General features: G+C 43.9%; 2 protein-coding genes across 2 annotated transcripts in view; both read right to left on the bottom strand.

Annotated features, from left to right (window-relative positions):
• BID (BH3 interacting domain death agonist) overlaps window positions 1–25,862 on the bottom strand; it is a 185,137-nt gene that overhangs the window by 32,061 nt on the left and 127,214 nt on the right. The gene's annotated exons all lie outside the window — the stretch shown is intronic.
• Window positions 1,614–19,429, bottom strand: ATP6V1E1 (ATPase H+ transporting V1 subunit E1). The gene is made up of 9 exons (XM_074938715.1): window positions 19,271–19,429; window positions 15,374–15,439; window positions 13,457–13,566; window positions 12,474–12,540; window positions 8,601–8,690; window positions 4,684–4,752; window positions 4,071–4,165; window positions 3,028–3,115; window positions 1,614–2,192 (listed from the first exon to the last, which is right to left on the bottom strand). The coding sequence occupies exons 1-9, from the start codon at window positions 19,301–19,303 to the stop codon at window positions 2,130–2,132; spliced, it is 681 nt and encodes a 226-aa protein (XP_074794816.1). The 5' UTR covers window positions 19,304–19,429; the 3' UTR covers window positions 1,614–2,129.

The following is a 25,862-nucleotide window of genomic DNA, read 5'->3' as shown; positions in this document are numbered from 1 at the left end:
CAGCAGCTGCTTTTTTAGCTAGGTTATTTGAGACCAGCCCAGCCAAGTGCTGAAGCGTAGCTGCTTAAAGAGTAAAGTTTTTAACCTGCAACTGTCGAGGAAGGCAGGAGTATATCTGACAGAAGAGGCTGATGCTTTTACAGCTCATAAGCCATCCTTAACAGCTGTCTCACTCTAATTCTGTCCCTGTCCAATGCCAGAAGGGTAGCTACTGCCTCACTTCTAGGAAGGGAAGGAATGAGGCTAGTCCTAGATTTCCTTATTCAGAGTATTAGCTTTAATGTGAACAGTGCTAATATACTGACAGAACTTCTCCATCAGTTCAACTTGCAGCAAAGTCAACGCTCTGAGACTCAGATTTTTATCTTAGAGTACCAAGAGCCAATCAAAACCAAATGTTAGTAAATAGTAATGTACATACACACCTCCTGCTCTTCCTGGCCAGAGCAGTTATTCTGTGCACATGACCTCTCTGCTTCTTCTGGGAAAGCAAGTTCACAAACTCTAGTCTAATGAGGTCATTTGTTTACTCCGTCCAAGCTCTACTTATAGAACGTGGAGGCCTCGGCAAACCAGAGAATCCAGCTGATTGAGTAGCATTAGGGACAGTCTCCTCTCTGACTAGGAGTTGATATTTTAGTTTACTCATTCAAGGGTGTATTAGTACTGGATGCATATGTTCATATTTCTACCACCTATTAAATTACTACAAAAAGCTAGTTCTGCAGTACTGGTTACACAAAGTATTTGCTGCTTATTGCTAATTTGTGATAACTGCACTGATTACAGGAGCACTGTATTAAAGATACTTTTAATTACCCCTAGGGAAATTCTGCACAAATTAAAGTTGTGTGTGCAGAATTTCCTTTCCCCCCCCCTACAGAAATGGGCTGTAGAGATGTTGGCTGCCACTAGGGGCCACTGGACCCAGCAGAGCCCAGCTCGCAAACAGATAATAAGGTTGGGGGGGGGCATGTGGGAGGGGAGGGGGGGAAGAGAACTGGAGGGTTCCCAGCAGTTGTAGTTCCCAGCATGCCCTGAAGGAAAGAGGTGGCATGCAGGAAACTCCCTGCAAGCTTGGGACCCAGCATCAGGCTGTTTCTCCCTCTGGATCCCTGGGCTTCAGGAAGGTAGGGGGTGAGTGTCTGGGCTGGGGGCCCTGCAGCTGGCCCCTAGGAGGTAGGGGGTGAGTGTCTGGGTTGGGCAGGGGGTCCCTGCAGCTGAGCTTTGGGTAGGGGGTGTATTAACTCTCTACTCCTGGGGGAATTTGTGTGTCTCTGTATTGTTAGACATACTTGCTGACAAGTATTTTGAAATAAGTTACCAAAATAATTAAAACAACACTATAGAATCACACCAGTTTCGACAACTTTTGCAGAATTTAATTTTTTGGTGCAGAATTCCCCCAGGAGTATTTTACTATCTTTCTCCTATAAAGCTCTCTACATAGTAATCAGGACACAGACTTCAACTCTACTTGCTAACTCTCGATTTAGCACACTTCTTACAGACAGAAGATCCTGTTAGAGCTGGTGATGCGATGTACTTAGCTGTTGACCTAGAATCCCTACCCAACCTCCTCTAGTTACTCTGGAGTCACAGCATGCTGGTCAAAGACTACACACAAACACCTTTTTATTTTTAATAAATTAAGTAGTACAGGCTCAGACTTTACTCACATATACAGAACAGAAAACTCTGGGCCTGACCAAGCAAAAAGCTACACTTCTCGCCCAGGGAAGGGTTGCATGCCCTCTGTATAACAGAACACTGAGAAGCCCTTAACTGGAAAGGTTTCTTCGATGGGCAGCATAGTACTTCACCATCACTAATCTTACTATAGCCACAGGAGTGCAGGACAAGCCAAGAGCCCAACTGCATTCATTCTCCAGTGTCACTTCTGGACGGGGTGGTCTTTACCTCATTTTGATTAATACATTGTAACCACTTGATAAGTCAGGCAAAGCGCAGCAGGTATGCAAAATTATTCCACCGAAGAACACACATTGGACAACACATTATAGCATTGAAAAAGGTACTTTTTTTTTTTTTAAGGGTTTAAATGAATAGATGCTTTTTTGCATCTCTCCTCAATATGGCAGTGGAACAGATTCCACTTTCCCTCAGGCTTAGTCCAAAAACTTCCTGTTGGCATTGGCACCAAAGAGTGCCCCTCGGATTTCTGGCATCATCTGTTGAGAGAGCAGGTGCACCAGTTAGAGGCACAGTAATAAATACTAAAATAGTTAAGCACTAACAGCAACTTAATATGCACAAAAGTTAAGAAATCCTAAACTGCAGTTCCATGCTGGAGACATGAATGAATAGAGTATTTCTGTCAGTGCAGCCAACTCTTTAGGGGATGTACAAGTTCACCCGCCAGATACTGGTGGTACTTTCTCACTGGGAGCAGACTGCAATCACTAACACAGTTGCAGCCTGAGCCAGAGGGACTCACCTGTTAAGCTCAGGCATGCGATCACCCCATCTAGTGCAAATCAATCATATTCAAAAAACTAATGCAGATAATGGGAGGTCTATATTGCCAAAACCAAGATTCACTGGAGGCACGGTGGGGTTGCAAGGTCTTCCTTCTACACTGGACTTTAGAAGATTCTCACACTGACTCGTCGAGTTTTAGAGCAGTAGAGCTTTATGAACGCCATCTATTTTTGTACTATTCAGTAACAGGATCTTTTAATGCAGTTTGGTTCTTTAGAGACTTAGTCTTTCAATAGTCTAAGTTCTCAAGAACCTAGCTGAGCATAAAACTCTGAAGAGAGGATGCTAGCAGAGATGTGCTCCTCCCCAAGCTCCATACAAGCCGCTGGATAGTTTAATTTTCAAGTCTACTTTTTGCAACCCTTTGCTTGTCATCCATCTAAAGAGACCTGATCCCATAATAAGTTACTTTGAAGATTAAGAGGATGATTGAGACTAAGGGATGCTGACTTCAAGATGAAGCTTTTCACCTTACCAACGAAGACTGAGTAGGGAGGGATCCAACTCCCCCTTTCCCAAACTCACCTGCTGGGCTATGAGATCCAGTCTGCTTTCCAGGGTATTGGAAACCTTGATTTTACCATCACTGTTATAGATCTCAACACCTCCAGCACTAGAGAGAAAACAGACATTACAATAGACCTCAGCTTGACAAAAAGCCACTCTCCCAAACAACTGCTAGAATGTGTGTCAAAGGGATAAATCAATAGAAGTGTGTGGCCTCCTTTCTGCCTTTAAATGGACTCCAATCTTACTCCCATTACACTGGAAGCTAAAATAACCTGATGAAGAGAAAGACAGCCTTAACAATGGGCAGAGCATCCTAATGGGTAAGAATCATCACCACCTAGCGTTTTAAGGATAGAGGGGACCTGTGGAGATTTTAGGTATGAAAAATGATTGACTGAAGTAGCCAGCTGAGCCTCCTCTCCACTACCCAATAAATATAAAATTAGGCTACGAGGATTAGTTTTCAGATTTTGGGAAAAGAGGCAATGTACTATACAGATACCTTTAGAAGTGTTATTTCTTGTACCATTTATAGCTCTATGTAACAAGTTCATTAGATCTTAACTTGAGTGCATCATTCAAGTGTTCTTTTCTATGTTACAGAACCAGTTTTCTGACAAATTTTGGAGGACAAAGCTTATCAGTGGGAAACGTATAACCCACACATTCCCCCTCACAACTTTGTTCTTTGCTTTATGTTGAACCTTAAACTTGGGCTGCACTTGCATGCCTTTCACCTCCAACAGACTGAGAAGTTATACTGAGTTACCAACTGCTGTTGCCTAGACCAAACGTTCCCCGGTGCTGTGAATTGGTTTGGGGGCTGCAGCCAGATAACTATCATCTTTAGTTGCCTGGAAAACTGCACAGCAGGCAAGAGAGGACAGAAATTCAGTGTCAGGAGGAGTCGACTCCCACTAACTAGTGGCAGATGTGCTCTCAGGGGTACCCCTTTTGCCATTTCCCGTAAGAGACGTTTCAGACTCCCTCAACTGTTAACAGTGCATTGAATCTCCAGCAAGTTACTACCCAGCACTAAAAGCTACTGTATTCCTTACATATCTTCTGGCAGGAATGTCTGCTGGTCAATGTGAACATCAATGTCTTTTTTGGTAGCAGCTTTGTAGATGGGGATGCTCTTCTGTACAGCAGCCTAGAACACAACAGATATCCCACTTCAGGCCAGAGATTTGAAAGACACATGGAGTCCGCTGCGAGTGTTGCACAGAACTGATGGCTACTTAGTTTGCATTAGTGGAACAGGCATGGAGGGGAAATAATCAATTAGATGCCACAATCTCTTTCATTAGTTCAGCCTCTCCAGGACGGTGGTGCTGTAGGAAAAATGGTTGTGGCCTAACTACTTTCTAACACATTTACTCCTCCCTTTGAATCTTGAACCAGAAGCAGCTGCCATCATTCTTTATATTATGGCAGTACCTAAAGTTTGCTAGGTGCTTTTCAAACAGAGGAAGACACTCCCCAACCTGAAAAGCATAGTGCAAGAGATGAGGTATTTGCAACAGAAGTGTTTTACTTGGTAGTGAATCGCCCCAGCCCCACTGCCTTATGATCTTGCCAGACAGGTTCCAAGCGGAAGACCTTTGCAGTCACAATCCCTGGCTTTGTTTTTGGAGACATTTTACGCTACTGTAGCCAGAACCCCCTTACCTTAACCATAGAGAGATCTTGTTTCCGGCAACGGACATTCAGTCTGGGCTCAAGCAGCTGGTAGAAACCCTATGAGAGAGATAACTATAGTAAGAGGAGATAAAGGAAACTCCCATCATCTTATAATTGATTCATCAGCTCCTGTCATTTTCTGGGGTTAGTTATAAGACTAAGCAACTTTCTGCCATTACTTATTTCATACAGTGAAGATAAAAGTTCATTGGTTACAAGTCCCCCTTGTACTGTCATTCTGAAATAGGGCTGGCTATCGATTACTGGGAAACCCACGGTAACCAATGGTTTTGTTTATGCAGGAAATAAATAATCCTAATTTTTGGGGTGCAATGGCAACTAAATCTGGACAACACTGAGGGTTGGTTGAGAAGAATGAGAAAAGGCAGGCTAAGAGTCAATAGTCGCACATTAGGCTGAGCAAATATGTAGCTTCTAATTAAGGCCTGCAGCAGTATTTGGTCTCTGAACAGATACCACCAACTGTGCCAAACTGTTACAGGAATAAGAGGACAGTGGTATAAGATGGAGGAAGCTTTTGGAAAGTATAGGGGACAATTTCCTGGTGCAAGTGCTGGAGGAACCAACTAGGGGCAGAGCTCTTCTCGACCTGCTGCTCACAAACAGGGAAGAATTAGTAGGGGAAGCAAAAGTGGATGGGAACCTGGGAGGCAGTGACCATGAGATGGTCGAGTTTAGGATCCTGACACAAGGTAGAAAGGAGAGCAGCAGAATATGGACGCTGGACTTCAGAAAAGCAGACTGACTCCCTCAGGGAACTGATGGGCAGGATCCCCTGGGAGAACAACATGAGGGGGAAACGGAGTCCAGGAGAGCTGGCTGTATTTTAAAGAATCCTTATTGAGGTTGCAGGAACAAACCATCCCAATGTGTAGAAAGAATAGTAAATATGGCAGGCAACCAGCTTGGTTTAACAGTGAAATCCTTGCTGATCTTAAACACAAAAAAGAAGCTTACAAGAAGTGGAAGATTGGACAAATGACCAGGGATGAGTATAAAAATATTGCTCAGGCATGCAGGAGTGAAATCAGGAAGGCCAAATAACATCCCTTGCTAGCTGCAACGCCAAGTGTTAAGAGTAACAAGAAGGGTTTCTACAGGTATGTTAGCCACAAGGTGGTGGTCAGGGAAAGTGTAGGCCCCTTACTGAATGAGGGAGGCAACTTAGTGACAGAGGATGTGGAAAAAGCTAATGTACTCAATGCTTTTTTCATCTGTCTTCACGAACAAGGTCAGCCCCCAGACTACTGCACTGGGCAGCACAGTATGGGGAGGAGGTGACCAGCCCTCTGTGGAGAAAAGTGGTTCAGGACTATTTAGAAAAGCTGGATGAGCACAAGTCCATGGGGCCAGACGCACTGCATCTGAGGGTGATAAAGGAGTTGGCGGACGTGATTGCAGAGCCATTGGCCATTATCTTTGAAAACTCATGGTGATCGGGGGAGGTCCCGGATGACTGGAAAAAGGCTAATGTAGTGCCCATCTTTAAAAAAGGGAAGGAGGAGGATCCGGGAACTACAGGCCGGTCAGCCTCACCTCAGTCCCTGGAAAAATCATGGAGCAGGTCCTCAAGGAATCAATTCTGAAGGACTTCAAGGAGAGGAAAGTGATCAGGAACAGTCAGCATGGATTCACCAAGGGCAAATCATGCCTGACTAACCTAATTGCCTTCTATGATGAGATAACTGGCTCTGTGGATGAGGGGAAAGCAGTGGACATGTTATTCCTTGACTTTAGCAAAGCTTTTAATATGGTCTCCCACAGTATTCTTTCCAGCAAATTAAAGAAGTATGGGCTGGATGAATGAACTACAAGGTGGACAGAAAGCTGGCTAGATCATTGGGCTCAACAGGTAGTGAGCAATGGCTCTATGTCTAGCTGGCAGCCGGTATCAAGCAGAGTACCCCAAGGGTCAGTCCTGTGGCTGGTTTTGTTCAGTATCTTCATTAATGATCTGGAGGATGGCGTGGACTGCACGCTCAGCAACATTGCAGATGACACTAAACTGGGAGGAGTGGTAGATATGCTGAAGGCTAGGTATACGATACAGAGGGACCTAGACAAATTAGAGGACTGAGCCAAAAGAAATCTGATGAGTTTCAGCAAGGACAAGTGCAGAGTCTTGCACTTAGGAAGGAAGAATCCCATGCACTGCTACAGACTAGGGATCGAGTGGCTAGGCAGCAGTTCTGCAGAAAAGGACCTAGGGGTTACAGTGGACGAGAAGCTGGATATGAGTCAACAGTGTGCCCCATTGCCAAAAAGGCTAATGGCATTTTGGGCTGTATAAGTAGGAGCATTGCCAGCAGATCAAGGCACATGATCATTTCCCTCTATTCGGCATTGGTGAGGCCTCATCTGGAGTACTGTATCCAGTTTTGGGCCCCACACTATGAAAAGGCTGTGGAAAAATTGGAAAGAGTCCAGCGGAGGGCAACAAAAATGATCAGGGGGCTGGAGCACATGACTTTGAGGAGAGGCTGAGGGAACAGGGATTATTTAGTCTGCAAAAGAGAAGAATGCGGGGGGGGATTTGATAGCTGCTTTCAACTATCTGAAAGGGGGTTCCAAAGAGGATGGATCTAGACTGTTCTCAGTGGTAGCAGATGAAAGAACGAGGAGTAATGGTTTCAAGTTGCAGTGGGGGAGGTTCAGGTTGGATATTAGGAAAAAATTTTTTTACTAGGAGGGTGGTGAAGCACTGGAATGGGTTACCAAGGGAGGTGGTGGAATCTCCTTCCTTAGGAGTTTTTAAGGTCAGGCTTGACAAAGCCCAGGCTGGGATGATTTAGTTGGGGATTAGGTCCTGCTTTGAGCAAGGGGTTGGACTAGATGACCTCCTGAGGTCCCTTCCAACCCTGATATTCTATGATTCTATGAGACCAAGACTTCTGACCAAGACAAACGTTCATTCCAAAAGACAGAGAGGTTGGGTCATCCAGTGTGCAAGTGAACAGCAACAGGCAGGGCCTGACAGTAAGTCAGGCAATTAGAAGTACACTATTGATCCCTGCTATGGAGTAAAGCAGACTACAGGTTTCAAGGCACCCTCAAATTGAGGGGTCTGAGTGTGGCAACAGGAAAGAACAAGACTTGGAAGAACAAGACTGTTAGACTGCAGAGGAGAAAACTAGAATCACACTTTAAAGAGTTCTTAGCAAAAGGATATGGGATAATATTTATGACAAGTTCTTGTACTAGAGCAGTTGCCCGTGGTGGCCACTATAGTTGAGGTACAAGTTTCCATTAAAACCCTTACTTGCATTTGCAAGTATTCCAAAAGTAAAACTTACGGGGCTAAAAAAGCCTGAAGTGGAATGTTTAGCCATACATGTAGTTTAGGGGAGCAGCACCTATCACAGACAGACATACCACACCAGAGAAAAAAACTGCTCAAAGCTACAGCCATACAAGTCTGGATTTGGTATAAAATTTGGAATGAAAACAGACAGGACTGTGCACTTTCCTAAACTTTGCACGGGGGAGGGGAGGAGGAGGAGTGTGCATTTGAGGAGCTCATCCTGAGTATGTGCAGTAGAAACTCGAGATGTGCACATCTCTCCTGAAATGTGCACTCCTGAGCTGTGCTCACTTAAGGACAGCTTAAGATTCAGCAGTTATATTGTGTTTTGTGACTGTGACACTATTGTTTCTCTCATATTCAGATGAAAGTGCTCAAGAATTTAAGCTTTCTGCCCCCCACCCCTCTCTTCCCAATCTCAAGTACGCTGGGGCCTTGTGAGCGAAGATTGGGGAGTATAGTGAAAGTGGTAGTTTTAAAAATGCCCATTCAAGGTAGTCTCCAAACAGCAGTACTCCTACAGAGGGTTTGTGTTTGCGGCTAGGGATGCAGTCAGCCTTTTACTACGGCTTGAGTATTTTACCTGTAGAACCAGTCCATCCAGCAGTGTCTGGTACCTGGCAGCATCCTTCACTACCTTGGCAAGTCTCTGCTTGGCCTCAGCCAGCAAATCCTACAGAAAGAAGAGATCAGGTCAGCAAAGTCCCCCTGTTTGTCCGTTTTGTTCTATGCCTACCATCCTCCTGTACTCCTAGTGTAGTTATGCACCCTGCCAAGAAGCAAGCTTACAGTGCAGCTGGTAATTCAGTCCAGACCCTCATCTCTGTGTGCACTGAGCAACAGCTTTCACAAAAGGTTTTCTTTCCCCACTACCCTGTTCGGTACCCAAAGTGAATGTTAACTACGAATTCCCTTTTTCTAGGCAAGGAAAAAATCATAGTACAGTAGAACTTCAGAGTTATGAACACCAGAATTACAAACTGACCAGTCAACCACACACACCTCATTTGGAACTGGAAGTACACAACTCAGGCAGCAGCAGAGACCCTTCACCCCCCAAAACTAGTATAGTACTGTGTTAAAACTATCTACTACAAAAAAAAAAAAAAAAAAAAAAAAAAGGAAAGCAGTATTTTCCTTCTGTACAGTAAAATTTTAAAGCTGTATTAAGTCAATGTTTAGTTGTAAACTTTTGAAAGAACCACCATAATGTTTTGTTCAGAGTTACGAACATTTCAGAATTACGAACAACCTCCATTCCCGAAGCGTTCATAACTTTGAGCTATTACTGTAGCTCAGGATTACACAGCAATCTACTGTAGTAAAGGATTACACAGCAATGCTTATTCAGTTCATTAATGCTATTCTAGCTGAATGAGCTAGAGTTGTTTCTCCTACTGTCTGCTGCTTCAGTAGGACAGCAGATCATGGAGAACTGGTCTGAAGTCAACAAGATGAAAGTCAATGACAACTGCAAAGTACTGCACTTAGGAAGTAAAAAAATCAAATGCACAAATACAACACAGGGAGTAAGTGGCTAGGCAGCAGCAGTGTGGAAGAGGAACCTAAGAGTTATAGTGGATCACAAATTGAATGAACCAGTGTGATGCTATTGCAAAAACAAAAAAAAACACAAATTGACATTTAGGGATGTATTAACAGAAATGTCATATTAATGCAATGTGAGGTAATTGTCCCATTCTGCTCAGCACTGGTGAGGCCTTGGCTGGAGAACTGTATCCAGTTTTGGGCACCGTACTTTAAGAAAAAGAGTGGGCAAACTGGAGAGTCCAGAGGAGAGCAACAAAAATGGTAAGAGGTTTAGAAAATCTGACCTCTTTAGATTAAATGTCCCCAATTCTTAATAGAAGAGAAGACTGAGGGGAAGCCATAAGTATTAAAATATTTAAAAGTATGTCACAAAGAGGATGGTGATCAATTGTTCCCCATGGCCACCAAGGGTAGGATAAGAAGTAATCAGCTTAGTTTGGAGCAAAGATGATTTAGGTTTGCTATTAAGGCTAATTAATTTATTGCTATTAAGGCTAATCTAATTAATTATTAAGGCTAGTAAAACACTGGAACCAGGTTACCTAGGGAGATTGTGGAATCCCCATCACTGGAAGATTCTAAGAACAGATTAGACAAAACACTTGTCAGGGATGGTCTAGGTACAAATTATCGCCACTAGGCTGAGACGGAATTGACAGGGTGATATCTTGAGGTCCCTTCCAGCCCTACATTTCTATGATATACTGCAGGCTGCCTTAGAGAGCAATCAACTACAACTTTTTTCCCTTCCCCAAAATTGTATGGAAATCCTTCACATGCAAAATGTAAATCTGCAAAGTGATCATAACGTTCTAGAACTGGCCAGGTAGAAGACTCCAGCCTGGGAGAAGAGTACTGTCTACTACGTGACATTAAATTTAGACTGAATTCAGTACCAAGGAATAGCAGTATTTTTCGAGTGCTCAACTGGCTGTCTTCACTTTTGAGAAGTTAGATACTCTAAGATAAGGTAGTCAAAGCAGCATAGCACATCCTAAACATGGCTGAAGGGAGACTAATTATTCTCACAGCCCAGATCCCTGTTCCATTATTAATTTTTAATAGCTCCTAGTGTCCTGTTTTCATTAATAAAAATAGATACTTTGTTCATCTATTGAAAGAGCTCAAACAAGTATGGCTGTGGACCTCTATTTGTGTGTTGTAAATTATGTAAAATGCTGCATCTGTCAATGTCCGTGTAAATTTTGACATTAAAGTCTGGATCCTCTGTTCTGAGGCAACAGAGCATCAAGTCTTACTTCACAGAGTTCCTTCACCCTATTTTAGAGTCCACGTTTAAGGATTTCTGCTGCCGCCCTGTTATTCTGCTCCCATCTCCCCTCCAAATATTCTTGCCTCTTTGCCTCAAAAAATAAAATATCCTAAAGTTTCGATCCGAGTACACTCTCCCCCCCCGAACTGAAACGTTATGGTATGTATATCAGTAGACAATTCCATGATGTCCTGTTGTAGCCTTTAAAACAGAAGCAGGGAAATACCGACAAGTGATTCCATGGGGCAGGAAAGTCTGTCTTGATAAACAAGAGTGTGTATTATGTTTTGAATGCTAGAGTATTAACAAGACCATCCCAAGTTCCCCTCACTGTCAAACCTAGTTATGCCTTCTGCCCTAGAATCCAGAAATTCTGGAAGTGCCCATCCCTTACTGGCCAGCCTTTCGGAGACCACGTAACAACAAGGTAAGACTGAGCTAGTACAATAGGACTTGAAATACTTTAAAACGAGGAAGGAAATGTCTTCTGCACCATTCAGAAGCATGTGACTGAGTCAGCTCAAAGCATGGTCAGGGAAGAGATTATTCAACATAGATTGTTTCACAATGGAGTTAACTCTTTCCTCACCCTTCTCCTCTAAACAAACAGTATTAGAAATCTCACCAAATTCACAATGGTTGACAAATGTGGCACTAGGATGAAAGAATCAATCTATGCTGATACTCCCTCCTACCAAATCCTTTTTCAGAACAGCGTTGTGAACCAGCAATACTACAGATGGTATTTTATTCTTGATTTCTGTAGTTCTCACAAACAGGACTATCTGATAGCTCAGCAGCACCACCTAGTATTCGAAACGCACAAAAGTGTGCCTCAAAACAGGACAAGGGACTTTACATATCGTGTGATTGGTAGATTATGCTCACGGAAGCTATAACGGAGGCCTTTCGTAACATTGGAGTATGGCTACTGTTATTCATAGTGAATGTAACCATTATCTATGACAAGATAAGTACAGGGGTTATAAGTCTTCATGCTCCCAGGAATAAACTGTCCACCAGACAGACCAAGAGGAAAGCCTTTCCATCCACCCTGGGCCACTGTTAGAGACAATCAGTCCACTATGTGGATTTTTCTGGTAGTATTTATTTACAGGAAGTGCTTACCAAGCTTGCTGAAGCCCAGCCATTCAGTATCACTGCATACATTAAGTTCTAGTTGCCTGAAGCAACTCGGCATTTTGTGGGCCTCTTGTCACCCAGTTACTTCCTCTTTTTGCACTTGGTTGTGTAAGAGACGTTTCCCATTCTGTGAATAAAGATCAGCTGCTGTCCTGGGCTGAACTCAACCGCAGACTGCAACTGAGATTCCTGGCAGACAGATATATCTTCCCTAAACAGCAAAGTGTAGCTGTGAAAACACAATACTAGTGTATGCTAGAAAAGTCTGACTTCACATGTACAGAAGGCCACCACCTAAGAATGGTTTTTAAAGACAGCTAGCAAAGCCATTTTTTTAAGTCTATGTATGCTTCAAGTACACATCTCATTGGATCACTTGAAAAAACCAAACCAAACCAGATGCTTGTTTAGTGGTTGGATCCGGTAATTCCTTAACTTTCAATAGGGAGAATCCCCTGTCCCTTTACTATAGAGGCAATATATACTCACTGCAATAAGGTCGTCTCTTGCCTTGAGGACCTTCAATCTTGCCTGATTCATCAGGTTGGACATCTGACTGCAAGTTGCATGGAAAAATTGAATCAGTGCATCAAGCTTTAGATGACAATAGAGGTGCAGCAAATATTTTAACAGCATGCTTTACATGTTAGAGTGACACAGTATGTGCTGAACGCAAGCCCATTCACTTATTTGAATCTGCTTCAAAAGCAGCTATGATAAATTCCTCACTTACTATAAAAGCCATCCTCCATTGAATTTGCACAAGTGATAACAAAAACAGAAAAACTACTCAAGAGAAACTAGCCACCAAGACCAGAACGGATAGAATTAGGTGTGCCAGCGATGGAGCAGGACAGAGCATAAAGAGTTTGTTAGATATCTATTATCCAAAGTAACACAAAAGACCCCTCCACCACATCAGCTGTTCTCTTTAGGTGTTATCCCTGAACTTTGCATGGGACTATTTAGAATTAGCCTCTGGTTGATGTATCTGAAGCTGGCCAGCAAGGCCCCTCATGTACCCTCAGCTGCTGGAAGGAGAAGTTTTCTCTTCCCTACCTGACCACAAACCAATCCAGAATCTCTCAGTTGGGGAAGAGCTGGAGTCTACTATTACCTATCCACTCTCTAGCCTCAATTTATTGGGACTGGTTTTCCTGTAAGGAGCTTCAATGCCTGGTCAGCTTCACTTTGCTTCTGCAAGAGTTGCCAATTTTGATGTGTTTGGGAAAGCTGTAAACAGTAGCAGCAGTGTGTCTGCAGATTCAGGACGATTACGGTGCCTCAGTCCACATTCAAATTTTCTTCTCAACGGTAAGGATTTAAACCTTTTTTCATATGTGACAATTCACATTCTGCAGAAATGTTTAGCTACGTCACCTGCACTTGCCAGCAAAAGATTGTTTGTGTATCGCTGGCAAGCTGCTGATTTTTCAAGCCCTGTAGCAGGCCAGGCAGCCTAAGCGACTTACATTTTCTTCTGTTGTTCAATTTGTTTTTCCTTCTTTTCATAGTACTCCATGATTTTCAGTCTCTGTGTCTGCACCAGGCGACCCTTCTCAATGTTGAACTCTTCTTCTGCCTACAGAGAAAGTCACACAGTTGAAATTGAGGCTGACTCCATAAACTTTCACTTCACTAAACTAAAGGCTAGGTGATGAGACTCAAGGTACTAATTAAGCAAAGCATTTAAGCATGTACCTTAAATCTCACTGAAGCCAGTGAGATTTAAGCATGTTCTTTGCTGAACTCAGGCCTTACTAATTGCTGCTCAGTTAATCTGATCACTGCAATATCCTTGTTTTCCACCTATCATTTGCTTTCCTGAAATAGGGATGATATACAAGTTTCAAGTATCAGCTAGTGAGCAAAGACTAGTAGGCTAACTAGGAGTAACCAGAAGTCCAGTCCAGGACACTTGTTCTGTCTGAACTCTAGAATTGGTGTAATCTTTGACTGCAGCAGTAAAGGAGATGGGAGAGATTCTGAAAGAATCACTAATTATAACTGTCAACTTAGCACAATTATTTATTGTTCTTGAACCACTTACCGTTAATCCTTAAACGAGGATACACGTGGGAGGGAGCTACTGCTTTCTTAGAGCATGGTTGGTCCCCTCACATATGAAAACGTGGTAAAAGCTGCACACTATTTACAAATACCCAGCTACAAAAGTGTCGTGAATCCTGACTATTTACCCATACTTTGAGAAAAGCAATAGGGCCCATTTTAAATTTAAGAAATAAGAAAAAAAAAAAAGCAATATATTTGCTCAGTCACTTTCCATAAGCATTTCTAACATGTAAACTACTGTGCTAAACTGATCATATTCACAATCTCATTTCAACAAGACGTTGGTTATCACTCCAACAGATCCATACTTTAGACCAGTGGTTCTCAAACTTTAGTAGTGGTGACCCCTTTCACACAGCAAGCCTCTGAGTGCAACCCCCTGCTTACAAATTAAAAACATCTTTTTTTATATTAACACTATTATAAATGCTGGAGGTGAAGCAGGGTTTGGGGTGGAGGCTGACAGCTCACGACCCCCCCCAGGTAATAACCTCACGAGGGTCACGACCCCCAGTTTGAGAACCCCTGCTTTAGACCCTCTTTTCCAATATGAACTGACATAATTGGCCCTGATGTGTAATGTAGTCAACCACTAATGATTGATTAGTGGATCCTTACAACTTTGGCGTAATGCATTCCATTTTGTTAACACAGAAGCGTTCATGCTTCCCCTGTTCTCCACACCCCTCCCCCATTTAAATCTATTTTGTGGTTCCTTAACATGGCTGCAAATCACAGCTCGCAATGGATTAACTGTCCTATTTTTATTTAGGAATCAGAGCGTCCACACAAACTTACACCAAAAACAAGAAGTGAGAATTAAAACCAATTTAGTTATTTTGGTGAAAGTTTGTGTGTACACAAGTCCTAAGTAAAACAAATGTAGAAATGGGTCACATTCATCTCTGTAACTCCACTGAAGTTAGACAGACCAATTTAACCCACTATGTCTTATGCAAAATCCATGCTCACACTATCCTTAGCTCCCCTGAAGTATTAACAAATCAACATGTGATCTGGTGTACAAATGTGTTCACATCTAGGCATTAATAAGGAGACTCTGGGTGAAAGGGTAGCTTCAGCTCAGTTCCCTTGATTGTATTAATTTGGCACAAACTAAAATATTTAACTTTAATCAGTAGTTAACTTGCTCCACATATAGGAATTATATGACAAAAAGTAAAGTAGCTTCTAGGAATATTGTAGAACTGTTTTTGATGATATGACTGGGAAGCAACTCAGAATATCAGATGCAATCCACCTCCTTTTGGAGTGCCTGACATTAAACCATCCAAATGGCTCTTTTTGTTTGTTACCTTGGCATCTATTTCTTCAGCCTTTTCATTGGCTTCCTGCTCAATGAAAGCCATCATATGCTTGATCTGTAATAGAACGGACACAGTTAAATTCTGCTGGGAAGCACTTGCACGAGAAACAAACTTTTCCTTTGAACTCCACAATATTTCCATCCCCCCACACACCCAATCCCATCTCACAAACAACAGTGGTTCTTGTTTTCCTCCCACCTAACAAGCACACAAGTCACAAGAATTTAGAAGAGAAACAGCCAGGGGATGGTTTAGACAGGGTTCCATCTAACACTTTCTCTGGATAGCATCAGCAGCACTTCCCTGGATTATAAGTGTATTTAAAAAGTTGCGCAATAGTCTGTGGTGGGTGGGGAGGAACTTAAAGTGCATTATGAACTGCTCCAAGGACCTGCACACAGGAACCTTTCTAGCTAGAACTGTTTAAAAACAGTATTTGAGCTGTACATGCAACAGTCAGGGGACCAAGTTGCAATATGATTCCAATATGTATTGTAAACTTCACTGTTCTGTGACTGGGCTAGAAGTTCAGAGTAAAGCCCTGGACATGTTCAATAGCAGTCCCAACTACACTGCAACTTGAAACTATGTTGTAACCAACACTGGGCAAGAGTATGCTAATCATTGAGTGGCCTATACTGTACAGATGGTTTCAGTATACAGATAGTAGTGAAGAGACTTTTCTTGGACAAGGCAAGCCACAGCAACATGCAGGAAGGATTCCCATTTACAGTGTCCTTTGTACACGACTATAAAATGCTTTACAGAGAAAAGGATCTGACTAGGAAGATAGGTAAATGTGTGCAGTAGAGCATGCGCTTCAGGGGATGAGGGGAAAGTGAAGTGACTCCATAAATGGAGAAGTTCAGACAGGTAGGCAGAACAAGTGGATGGAGTATGTTCTGAAAACCAAAACAACAATTTGGATTTAGATTCAGGGATTATATAACACCGAGTTATGGGCCCACTTTGTGGATGGAGTCATTGGGCCACAGATTTCTAAAATCCTCTGAAGTCCAGAGCATAGGGCCCATCATAAAAGAAGGAAACACAGTCCTCCAGAGGAAAGTGATTCTGGCATGAATAGCGATTTTACCAATGGCCAGATCAAACCAAGGATGAACTCCGGCTTTGTTTCAGGGAGTAGAACTGGGAGTCGGTGGGGAGGGAAAGAGTTAGCAATTGAGTTAATTTTCAGATTTTAGGAGTCAAACTAAGCTGGATGCAGAGTCTCTCAGTGGGATTCAGAATAAAAGGAGTTATCCCAATTTGGTCATCTCTCCCAGCAGCGGGTATGTAGCATCATACTACTTGGCAGAATTAGTTCTGGCAGCACTAGAACTACATTGAGTGCCTCAAGAAACTCTGCCTCCTTACTCAGAGGATAAGAGAGAAATGATGTGACATTACAGAGTTTCCCCAGGTTGGCATCTCAGTAGCACATAGCATACTTTTTGATGTTTGCAGGCAATACTATTCCTGTGAACAGCTTGAGTTCCCAGACTGAGGGGATCAAAGGCTCATTTTGTTTTTTCCAGAATGCAGAGAACAAGATGGGACTTCCACATCTCTAAATAGTGTGAGGTTTTAATAGGACATTTGGCAAACTTAGTTTTATTTTTGTGAAGGAGAGCTTAGTTTCTCCTAAAATTGATGGCCCTTGCCCAAGAGAGTTTCCTAGAGAAAGAAGGCTAGTAGATTATCCAAGAATTGTAATAGTCTTTGATTAAATTTCCACAGACAGTAGATAATATATTAAGTTAGCTTCAAAAGGGCTCTCTTACTATTCAACCAACTGCAACACAATTTTCAAACTACTGTCTACAGAATGAATCAAGTGTTGGTATTCCTGGGAAATAGTCAATGGGAGGGTCTCTTAAAAACTGAAAATATTGAGCATATTAAAAGTGATACGGTCAAACTGCTTCCTAGCTCTGTCAGGGCCTATATGCCTGCTGACCTGTCATGCAGTTTACTGTGTTTTGCATTTTCAGTTAACATAAGGACAGGCTCATCCCCTACTTTTTAGCTGAAAAAAATCCAATTACAGATATATTACAGTTGTTCGATTGGAATACAGAACAGAGCTCCAGTGTTAGGATCTATTGCCCTTCCAATGTCAAAGCTCACCCTTCAAGTTCAGTCCCATAGTGACTAACAGTGCCAGCTCAAGTTATGATAACTGCGAACATGCCAAAAAGTTTAGTTGTGCAAGTGAAGATAGGGAGCTAAGGGAGGATCGCCAAAAGGCAAATAGGGATGCTAAGTTACTGTTTGTGTTCTCACTACACAGTGGTCCTTTGCCAATCAGATTTGCTGAATGAGAAGGGAAGAGATGCAGAAAGCGTTTATGGGAACTGAGAAAGAACTGCTGATCCTGCATCAAACCTGTATGATCTGCCCATCACTTGAGAGGAAAGTTCACTGACCAGCATTGACTGGATCTGTGCAATTTTCATCACCGTGCACCATTTGCAATTCAGGTCATACCAGTTTGTTATCAAGGACACTATTTACTGTCAATGAGAACAGCGTGTGTCCGCACTCAAAAGGACAGCCAGATAGCTTAAAAAGACAAGCCTTCAGTGGAAATTTACAAAGGAGCAGCACAATCTAAGCTCCTACAGTCAGACGACTGCTTTCCCTCCAGATCTGAAGTGCAAAAGTCATCAGACAGTTGAAGACTGTACACGCTCCAGGAGCCAGACTATAAGCGAGTACTGCTCAGCCATTATAATCAAATTCAAGTTTACACCTAATTTCTGTAGAAAAAAAAATCTGATGTCATGTACAAACACCAGATGAGTGTTAGGGTGATCTGATACCTGCACGATAATATGATAAAAAAAAAAAAAAAAAAAGATAATCCATGACAACTTTCATCATCTCTTGTTTTCAGAGGCCATCCAAATACTTTAGCAACCCCCCAGTCTGCTGTCAACACAGAAGCTTCCAATGCTACTGGGAGATGTGTTGAGCCTCCAATACAAAGTTTTGATTTTTTTTTTTAAATTACATTGTTCAGTCTGCAGTCAGAGCCCCTTATTCACCGGCTAGCATGGGTATTATTCACAGGATTTTCCATTTTCTGTTTCTCCATGGTACAAGGCTGTCACTGTTCTTCCTTCGGCAGCGACTCATTTAAATGGGGGAAGAGGGAGGTGTCTTACTTAGCTACCTTTGCTAGGAGTGTTGTAATAGGTTACCAATATCTTAAATATCAATAGCACTATCTCTGTCACCCCAGTCAGCAGGGCATGAGACAGCTTTTATTTTTGACGACTGTTGTTTTAATGAGTAGTTTTGTACCTTGACAAAAAACACATGTCCACTTTGAATGGAGAGAGATAAACAAGCTTCTCTTCCTAACCCAGGCTTTGGTTATGAATGCGGTCTCTAAACTGTTGGGGGTGGCTAAAGCCCCCTAGCCGTCTACCCCCACGGCCACTCAGGCCCCTAGCACTTTCCAGCACCGACTGCACGGATGCGGCCAGCACCGCCACCGAGGTAGCTGCTCCTAGCCCAGGTCCTGGGCACGGTGACGGCAGCGCGGCCAGGCGACGCAGCCCCCCAGGGCAGGAAACGAGGGAGGATGGGGGGGGGGGGAAGAGGGGGATGCAGTGGCCCGCGGCCCCGAACGCTGCCCCCCAAAGCTCCCCAGGGCCTCGGACACCGGCAGCCCCAGGAACATGAAGCTGCCCCCGCCCCGTCACCAGGGCCCCGAGATCCGGGCATGGCCCCGGCAGAGCAGACGGGTCGGGGAGGAGCAGCTCTAGCAACGGACCCGAGGAAGAATCACGCCTGACCCCTGCCCCGCGCCCGAGCTGGGGCCGCCCTGACGCGCGCGCACCGGCCTGACCCCGAGGAGCGAGCCGGGCCCGGTACCTGTTTCTGGACATCGGCATCACTGAGCGCCATGACCGCGGCGGGGAGAAGGGCGGCGGGTGACGGTGGCTGGGGACCCTCCGGGCTTGTTGGGATCTGACTGAATCAAATCCGGGTCGGTCGGGTTACAGATGCGGGGGGGGCTGCGTCACTCCAGCCCCGCCCACCACCGCCCTGCGCCAATGGCAACCGAGACGCGGGGCGGCTTTGTGCGGCTGGCCGCGCATGCGCGCTGGGGCCCGGTCGTGTGACTTGGTAACCCTGTGGGGCTGGTCCCTGGCCTAGTTACCAGCCCAGAACGAGCCTGTCAGTGTTATGAGGTGACACAGCAGTGATGCCCCGTGACCCGGCTGCAGCACCCAGCGTTGCTGTGTTAATCCCTTGCTCTATTTGGTGTTTTCCTTACAGCCCAAGCACCTGGAATCGTTTCACTACAGGAGAATTGCCGCTTTCATTAAAAAAAATTCCCAGGGTTATGGTTCCCCCCAAAAAGACCCCAAACCTGAAAAGACCCCAAACCAGAAGACAAATAAAGAATCTCACATTATTTTATAAAATCTCAATATTTTTCAGTGCTTTGGGTTGGCAATACTGCATCACAGGACGGCATGGTGGATGGAGCATTCCAGGCCTGGGGTAGTATGGAAGAGTACAAGAAGCCAAGATCAGGAAGAGACAGGGAGCATTAACGTGGCAAGAGGCTGGGCAATATGAAGCAAGAACTTGTAGATGCATTTGTGGATGGTTTTATGATGCCTCCTGGGGGCACTGAGGGCCACAATACTTTTATGGTTTAGAGCTACAGTTCCAGGATTTCATTACAGAAGTACTTTGGGGATACAATAACTAGATTTGTTGCCTCCTCTCTCTTGCCTGATATTTCGTTACCTAAGTCATTCCTCGTCTAGCATATTTGGGAGCATTCTCAAACATGTGTTCATTCTTACATGACCAATAATTCTGTTTTTTCCATTTCTTTCTGTGTGTCCAGATTTAAAACAGCTTTCCTTAGTCATATATATTTATTCTGGTTTGCAGAATTACTGGAAAAATAGCACTATTCAGTTACATATTGAATATTTGTCATATCCATACTTCTTCCTGCATTTTGGTTTGTCTCTGGTTACGGAACATTTACAGTGCCTCAAACCAAATAATGTTCTGACACAAACTAATCATCTTAACATCTAATGAAATAATAGCACAAGACATTATGGCAGCTATTTGAATGAATCTTTAATCTTTATGAAAGTTGTCAAGTCATTCAATACAGAAGAACATATTATACACAGATTTTTTTTTTAAAGTACAGGAGTTTCTAGTGTAGGAAGCAACTTGAACATTATAGCATGATCACGTTTAAAGTAACTTCATAAAGAATCAGAACACTATTGTATTTAATGTTGATTGTCCAAACAAAGTTTCCATACCTTACTCTCTCCTTGTACTTCATTTAAAAAAAAAAAACAGACTTGCCATTATCTTCTTCTTTCTTAGCTCTCCAACAATTCTGTAAGCTATAACCTTACCTATGTGGACTGGATCGCAGACATGGAGTTAGACTTTTTTTAAAGCTTCATTATTTCAAGTAACTTTTTTCTGCAGGATTTCCTAAAATCACTACCTCTATACAATTGTCAAGATTACCAAATTTCCCACAAGAATTATTATCTAATTATATCTTTTTTTATCTTTTCCACTGTAACAGGTATGTGTACCACTGCTCTCTAGTGGATGGAATATGAAATGTTCTTGTGTGTGTAATCATCATAAACATATATACTGTACTGAGGACGGTTGCACCGACCAGACAGAGCGACCAGGTTGATGGCATTGCACCAGCCATCATGTAGTGAAGTTCCCAGATCTGGCTCAATCCTGCAAATCCACAAATCTCTGGAGAGGCCTCATGAGTGGCACTAGGTAAGGTCAGAGCGTGTACCCCTTAGCATATCCCTAGTGAGTCTGAGAACACAGTGTGAGGGCGTGTTTTGTCCATCCAGGTGACATGGCTGATGAGCATGCAACACCACTTTTTAATAAAATGAGTGAGTGATTGAAGGAAGGACAGATCTCTACACAATTGTGACAGTACACTCAAAGTCAAACCACTTTATACTCAGTATTTGGTGCTGACAGTGCAAATGGAATGCCTCTAGCAGCTCCAAGTCTGCCTGTAAATTGTGTAAGAGAGAGAGAGACATTATGTTGCCACCTAGCGGCACAGTTTACAAACTATTTATTGAATTCTAAAAATGCTATATCTGCGGAAGTATGAACATTTAAGTGTTGGAGATCCGTCATCCTTTAGTCTCTGAAACCTATACAGGATATCAAGCCTAAAATTAGTGTACAAGCGTCTACAAGTTTGTGTGGGATGAAGACAAATTTGGGTCTTACATAGGCTTGCCACTTTTTCAACAACTGGCATAGTGTAATATTGTGGTATTTCTCCTAGTGCATGTCAACAAAAAATAATCCTATGTTTGCACAGTTTCCTTATTTTGTATGAAAACATCGCCATGTGGAAAATGCATCTTCACAACATAATATTTTGTAGGATATATTAGTGATTTGAGGCTGAGTAAACTAAGGCCCTGTCTACACTACAAAGTTAAGTCGACTTATATGTAAGTCGACATCGAGCCTCCGATTTAAGCAAGTTGGTCTTGTATGTCTACACTACGCTCATTGTGTTGGCGGAGTGCATCCTCACTAGCAGGGCTTCCATTGACACATGGAGCACTGCACTGTGGGTAGCTATACCACAGTGCACGTAGCCAATTTGGAGTTGGGCTTGCAATGCCTTATGGGACCAAAACATTGATGCAGGTGGTTATGGGAACATGGCATTAGCATCCCATGACGCATTTACCTTCCTTCCTCCCTGGAATCAACGTCAAACAAACCAAGCCTTTTTCGCAAGCCTGGGTTACCCACATCGATGCCATAACATGATAAGCATGGATCCCACTCAGCTGTACACTGTTGTTGTGAGCATTACAAACACCTCAGGCCTTATCCTTCAGTATTTATACAGCTGATACAGGAGCCGCCGTGCAAAACAGTGTGATGCCACACGAGCAGCTCTGATGGAAGACATAGAGCGGAGCAATTCGCAGTTGCTGGTGACAGTCACACATCACCTTGACATGGTATAGCACTCTTTCTGGGCCCAGGAAACAAGCACTGACTGGTGGGACCACATTGTTATGCAGCTATTGGATGATGAGCAGTGGCAGCAGTACTTTTGAATGTATAAAGGCCACTTTCCAGGAACTGCGTGAATTGCTTTCCCCAGCCCTGAAACGCAGCAATACTAAAATGAGAGCCACTCTGACAGTGGAGAAATGAGTAGTGATAGCTCTGTTGAAGCTTGCAACGCCAAACTGCTACTGGTCAGAGGGGCTTCAATTTGGAGTGGGTAAATCTACTGTGGGATCTGTTGTGATCCAAGTTTGCAGGGCTCCCAGGGCTCATGAAGCTGTACACCGGCAGCCTGGACAACAGTAAGGACTGGTTCAACCATAGGCTGAGCAAATGCAGAATGATGGTGGAATGTGCCTTTGGATGTTTAAAAGGTTGCTGGTGCTGTTTGCTTACTAGGTTAGACCTCAGTGAAAACAATATCCCCATTGTTATTGCTGCCTTCTGTGCTTCATAATATCTGTGAAACAAAGGGAGAAAAGTTTCTGCCAGGGTGCGGGGGTTGAGACAAATCGCCTGGCAGCCAATTTTGAGCAGCCAGACACCAGGGTAATAAGAAGAGCACATCAAGGGGCTCTGCTCTCTGTGAGGCTTTGAAAGCCAGTTTCAACAATGAGCCAGAGTAATGTGACACTTATCTATGTTGTTTTTACCAAACTGTCCCCTCTATTGCATTTTCTCCCCTGTAAACTCCACCCCCACCAACCACCGTGTGTTGAATGAATAAAGAGCCTTTTTTCCTCAATCCATTAAGTTTTATTATGCACACAAACACACAGAGACAGCAAAGAAAAGTAAGATATTCTGGGGCAAAAGGGTTGGTAACACTGGGGGGGGGGGGAACAAGGAAAGCTTGCTTACAGATGCACTGCAATAACAATCAAAGGTGTGGGAATGCATGCCTTCTGGTCCTTGTACCCTCCCCTGGTGTTGAGTGCAAGGGATACCGAACTTCCCTCCCGCCTTATAGGACGTTTGGGAGAGGAGGATGTAGAACTGGGTGATGATGGCAGCAGGTTCAGCATAGGCTGCAGAGGGACTCTCGCATCCAGCTGCCTTTCTTGAACCTCAACCAGATGCCTCAACATGTCTGATTGTTCCTTCATAATCCGCAGCATCTCTTCCTGTGTGGCACGCTCTTGTTCCCTGCATGCTCTCCTGTCCTCCCTGTCCATGTCCAGGTTCTCAGACAGTATCATCGTCCATGCTCTGAGCTCCGTCTTGTCACTCTTGGAGGCACGCATTAACTCATTGAACTTGTCCTCCCGAGTCTTCTTTTTCTGCCTTCTAATCTGGGAAAGTCTCTGTCCCAGTGTGGAGGATGCATTGGTGAACAAGGTTTCAGCTGCAAGGAATGCAAAGCACAAGGGTAGCATTAACAGTGCATACACTGTTTCTGGTGCAAGGTTAATGTTTTTTTTATAAAAAAAAAAACCATCCCTCAATACACTTCACTGAAAGCCACAATGTAATCACAACTGCTGGCTATTGCAAGAGTCGGTTTGCTGCTCCAGCCATGGTGAGTAAGGCCACAAGGCATGGGCAAGAGGTCTTGTGCTGTTGCTTTTGTGAAGACATCCTTGGGATCACAGGTTGGAACTTGAGAATAGTCCCCTTTCCCCTAGCAACCTGGATAGTGCTTGAGGACAGGCACCAGTGTAAAGCCCCCCAAACAGTTTGTTACAAAAGCGGCACAGCACAGTGTTGTGGGAGTGCGAAGGGAGACAAATAGGAAGCCCTTCCCCACTTTTTTTCCAATGCTGCTTGCAATACACGGTGATCCCTTCCAACCATGGCACCTTTGGGAAAGCATGGTTGTGTTACCCATATTTCACCAAACGGTGGGTGGATTACTTGTTGAATTGTTTGCGGTTTAAGGGCTAGCATTGAAAATTTCCCCTCATTTCTCCTCGGTGACCCTATGCGATATCACTCTCCTGAGGGTAACAGAGGCTGCAAGGGAACAGATGCTGCAAGTGTCTGGATGCAGACCTGGTCCTTATGCTGCAATGATGCCAGCAGAGTTAATACTGGAGTGGAACGGGAAAGTGTTCTACCATGGGGGACAAAATAAGGCAGTCCTTCCCAAAAACCTTCAGTAAAGGATTGCAGAGTACCTCCATGAAAGTTTCCTAGCAATCTCCATGGAGGATTCCCACGCCATCCCCATGCACATAAATAGTCTTTTTTGGAGAGCACCCTCTGCATAGCTGGAGTGGCCACCAATACCCACTACACCTATTTTTTTGTTCAGATTAAACATAAAAAATAATAGCACGTAACCCCTACAGTTTGATTGGAAATGTGTACTCACCAGAGGAGCCTTCCCCGGCATCATGCTCCGCTGCCAATTGGTCCTGTGAAGGGATGGGCTCCAGGGTTAAAAACAGTTCTTGGCTGGCAGGGAGAATGGATCTTCCACTTGCCTACCTTACATTCTCCTCCTCTGCCTTGTCAACAATGTCCTCCTCATTGTTGCTCGAAGTCGCCCAGGACTCCTGGAAGGTATCCACTGAGCATTTTGGGGTAGTTGTGTGGTTGCCGCTGAGAATCACATGCAGCTCCTCATAAAAGTGGCATGTCTGTGGGGCAGAACCAGAACAACTGTTTGCCTCCCTTGTCTTCTGATACACTTCTTCATTTTCAAGTGGCACTGCTGCGTGTTCCTGGTGTAGCCCTTCTCCCCCATACCCTGCACAGTCTTGGCATAGATGTCAGCATTTCTTCTGCTGGACTGGAGCTCTGCCTGCACAGACTCTTCTCCCCAGACAGCAATAAGATCCACCACCTCGTGAGTACTCCATGCTGGAGCGTGTTTGCGGTCTTGAGTCTCCATGATTGGTTGTGCTGGTGAGCGCTCCATGCTGCTCAAACAGGAAATGAAAATTCAAAAGTTCCTGGGGCTTTAACAGTGAAGTGTCTGTTTCCTGTGTACCTGGCTGATGTGCAATGGAGTTGAAAGTGCTCTCCAGAGTGGTCACAGTGGAGCACTGTGGGACACCTCCCGGAGGCCAATTCATTCGAATTACACAACGCAGTGTCTACACTATCCCCATGTTGACCCATGGATGTCGAATCAAGCACTACGCCTCTCGCAGAGGTGAAGTATAGAAGTCGACTTTACAGGCTTCTTAGGTTGACGGGAGGGACTCGGTAGTGTGGACACATACATTATTAGATTGATTTAACGCAGCTTATGTAAACCTACGTTTGTAGTGTAGACCAGGCCTAAGTTTATTGGGTAGGGCTGACTATTACTGTGGTATTTGGGGACTGTGTCAGTTTTCTCCAAGCGATCAGCTTGTGGAATGTTCACAGGTCACATAAAGCATTTGTAGCATGTGTTACATTTGGGAGAGTTATTGAATGTTGCTTCCTGGAGCAG

Source organism: Natator depressus, chromosome 1 (genome assembly GCF_965152275.1).
Source record: "Natator depressus isolate rNatDep1 chromosome 1, rNatDep2.hap1, whole genome shotgun sequence".
Classification (NCBI taxonomy): Eukaryota; Metazoa; Chordata; order Testudines; family Cheloniidae; genus Natator; species Natator depressus.
This window is presented reverse-complemented; position numbering and strand designations above follow the sequence as displayed.

Bases quoted from the DNA above. Each gene is read 5' to 3' on its own strand.
- ATP6V1E1 (XM_074938715.1), bottom strand. From the start codon at position 19,303: ATGGCGCTCAGTGATGCCGATGTCCAGAAACAG. The intron at 15,440-19,270 runs GTACCGGGCCCG...GTTCTATTACAG, and splicing joins ATGCCGATGTCCAGAAACAG to ATCAAGCATATGATGGCTTT. The intron at 12,541-13,456 runs GTAAGTCGCTTA...TGCAACTTGCAG, and splicing joins ATTGAACAACAGAAGAAAAT to TCAGATGTCCAACCTGATGA.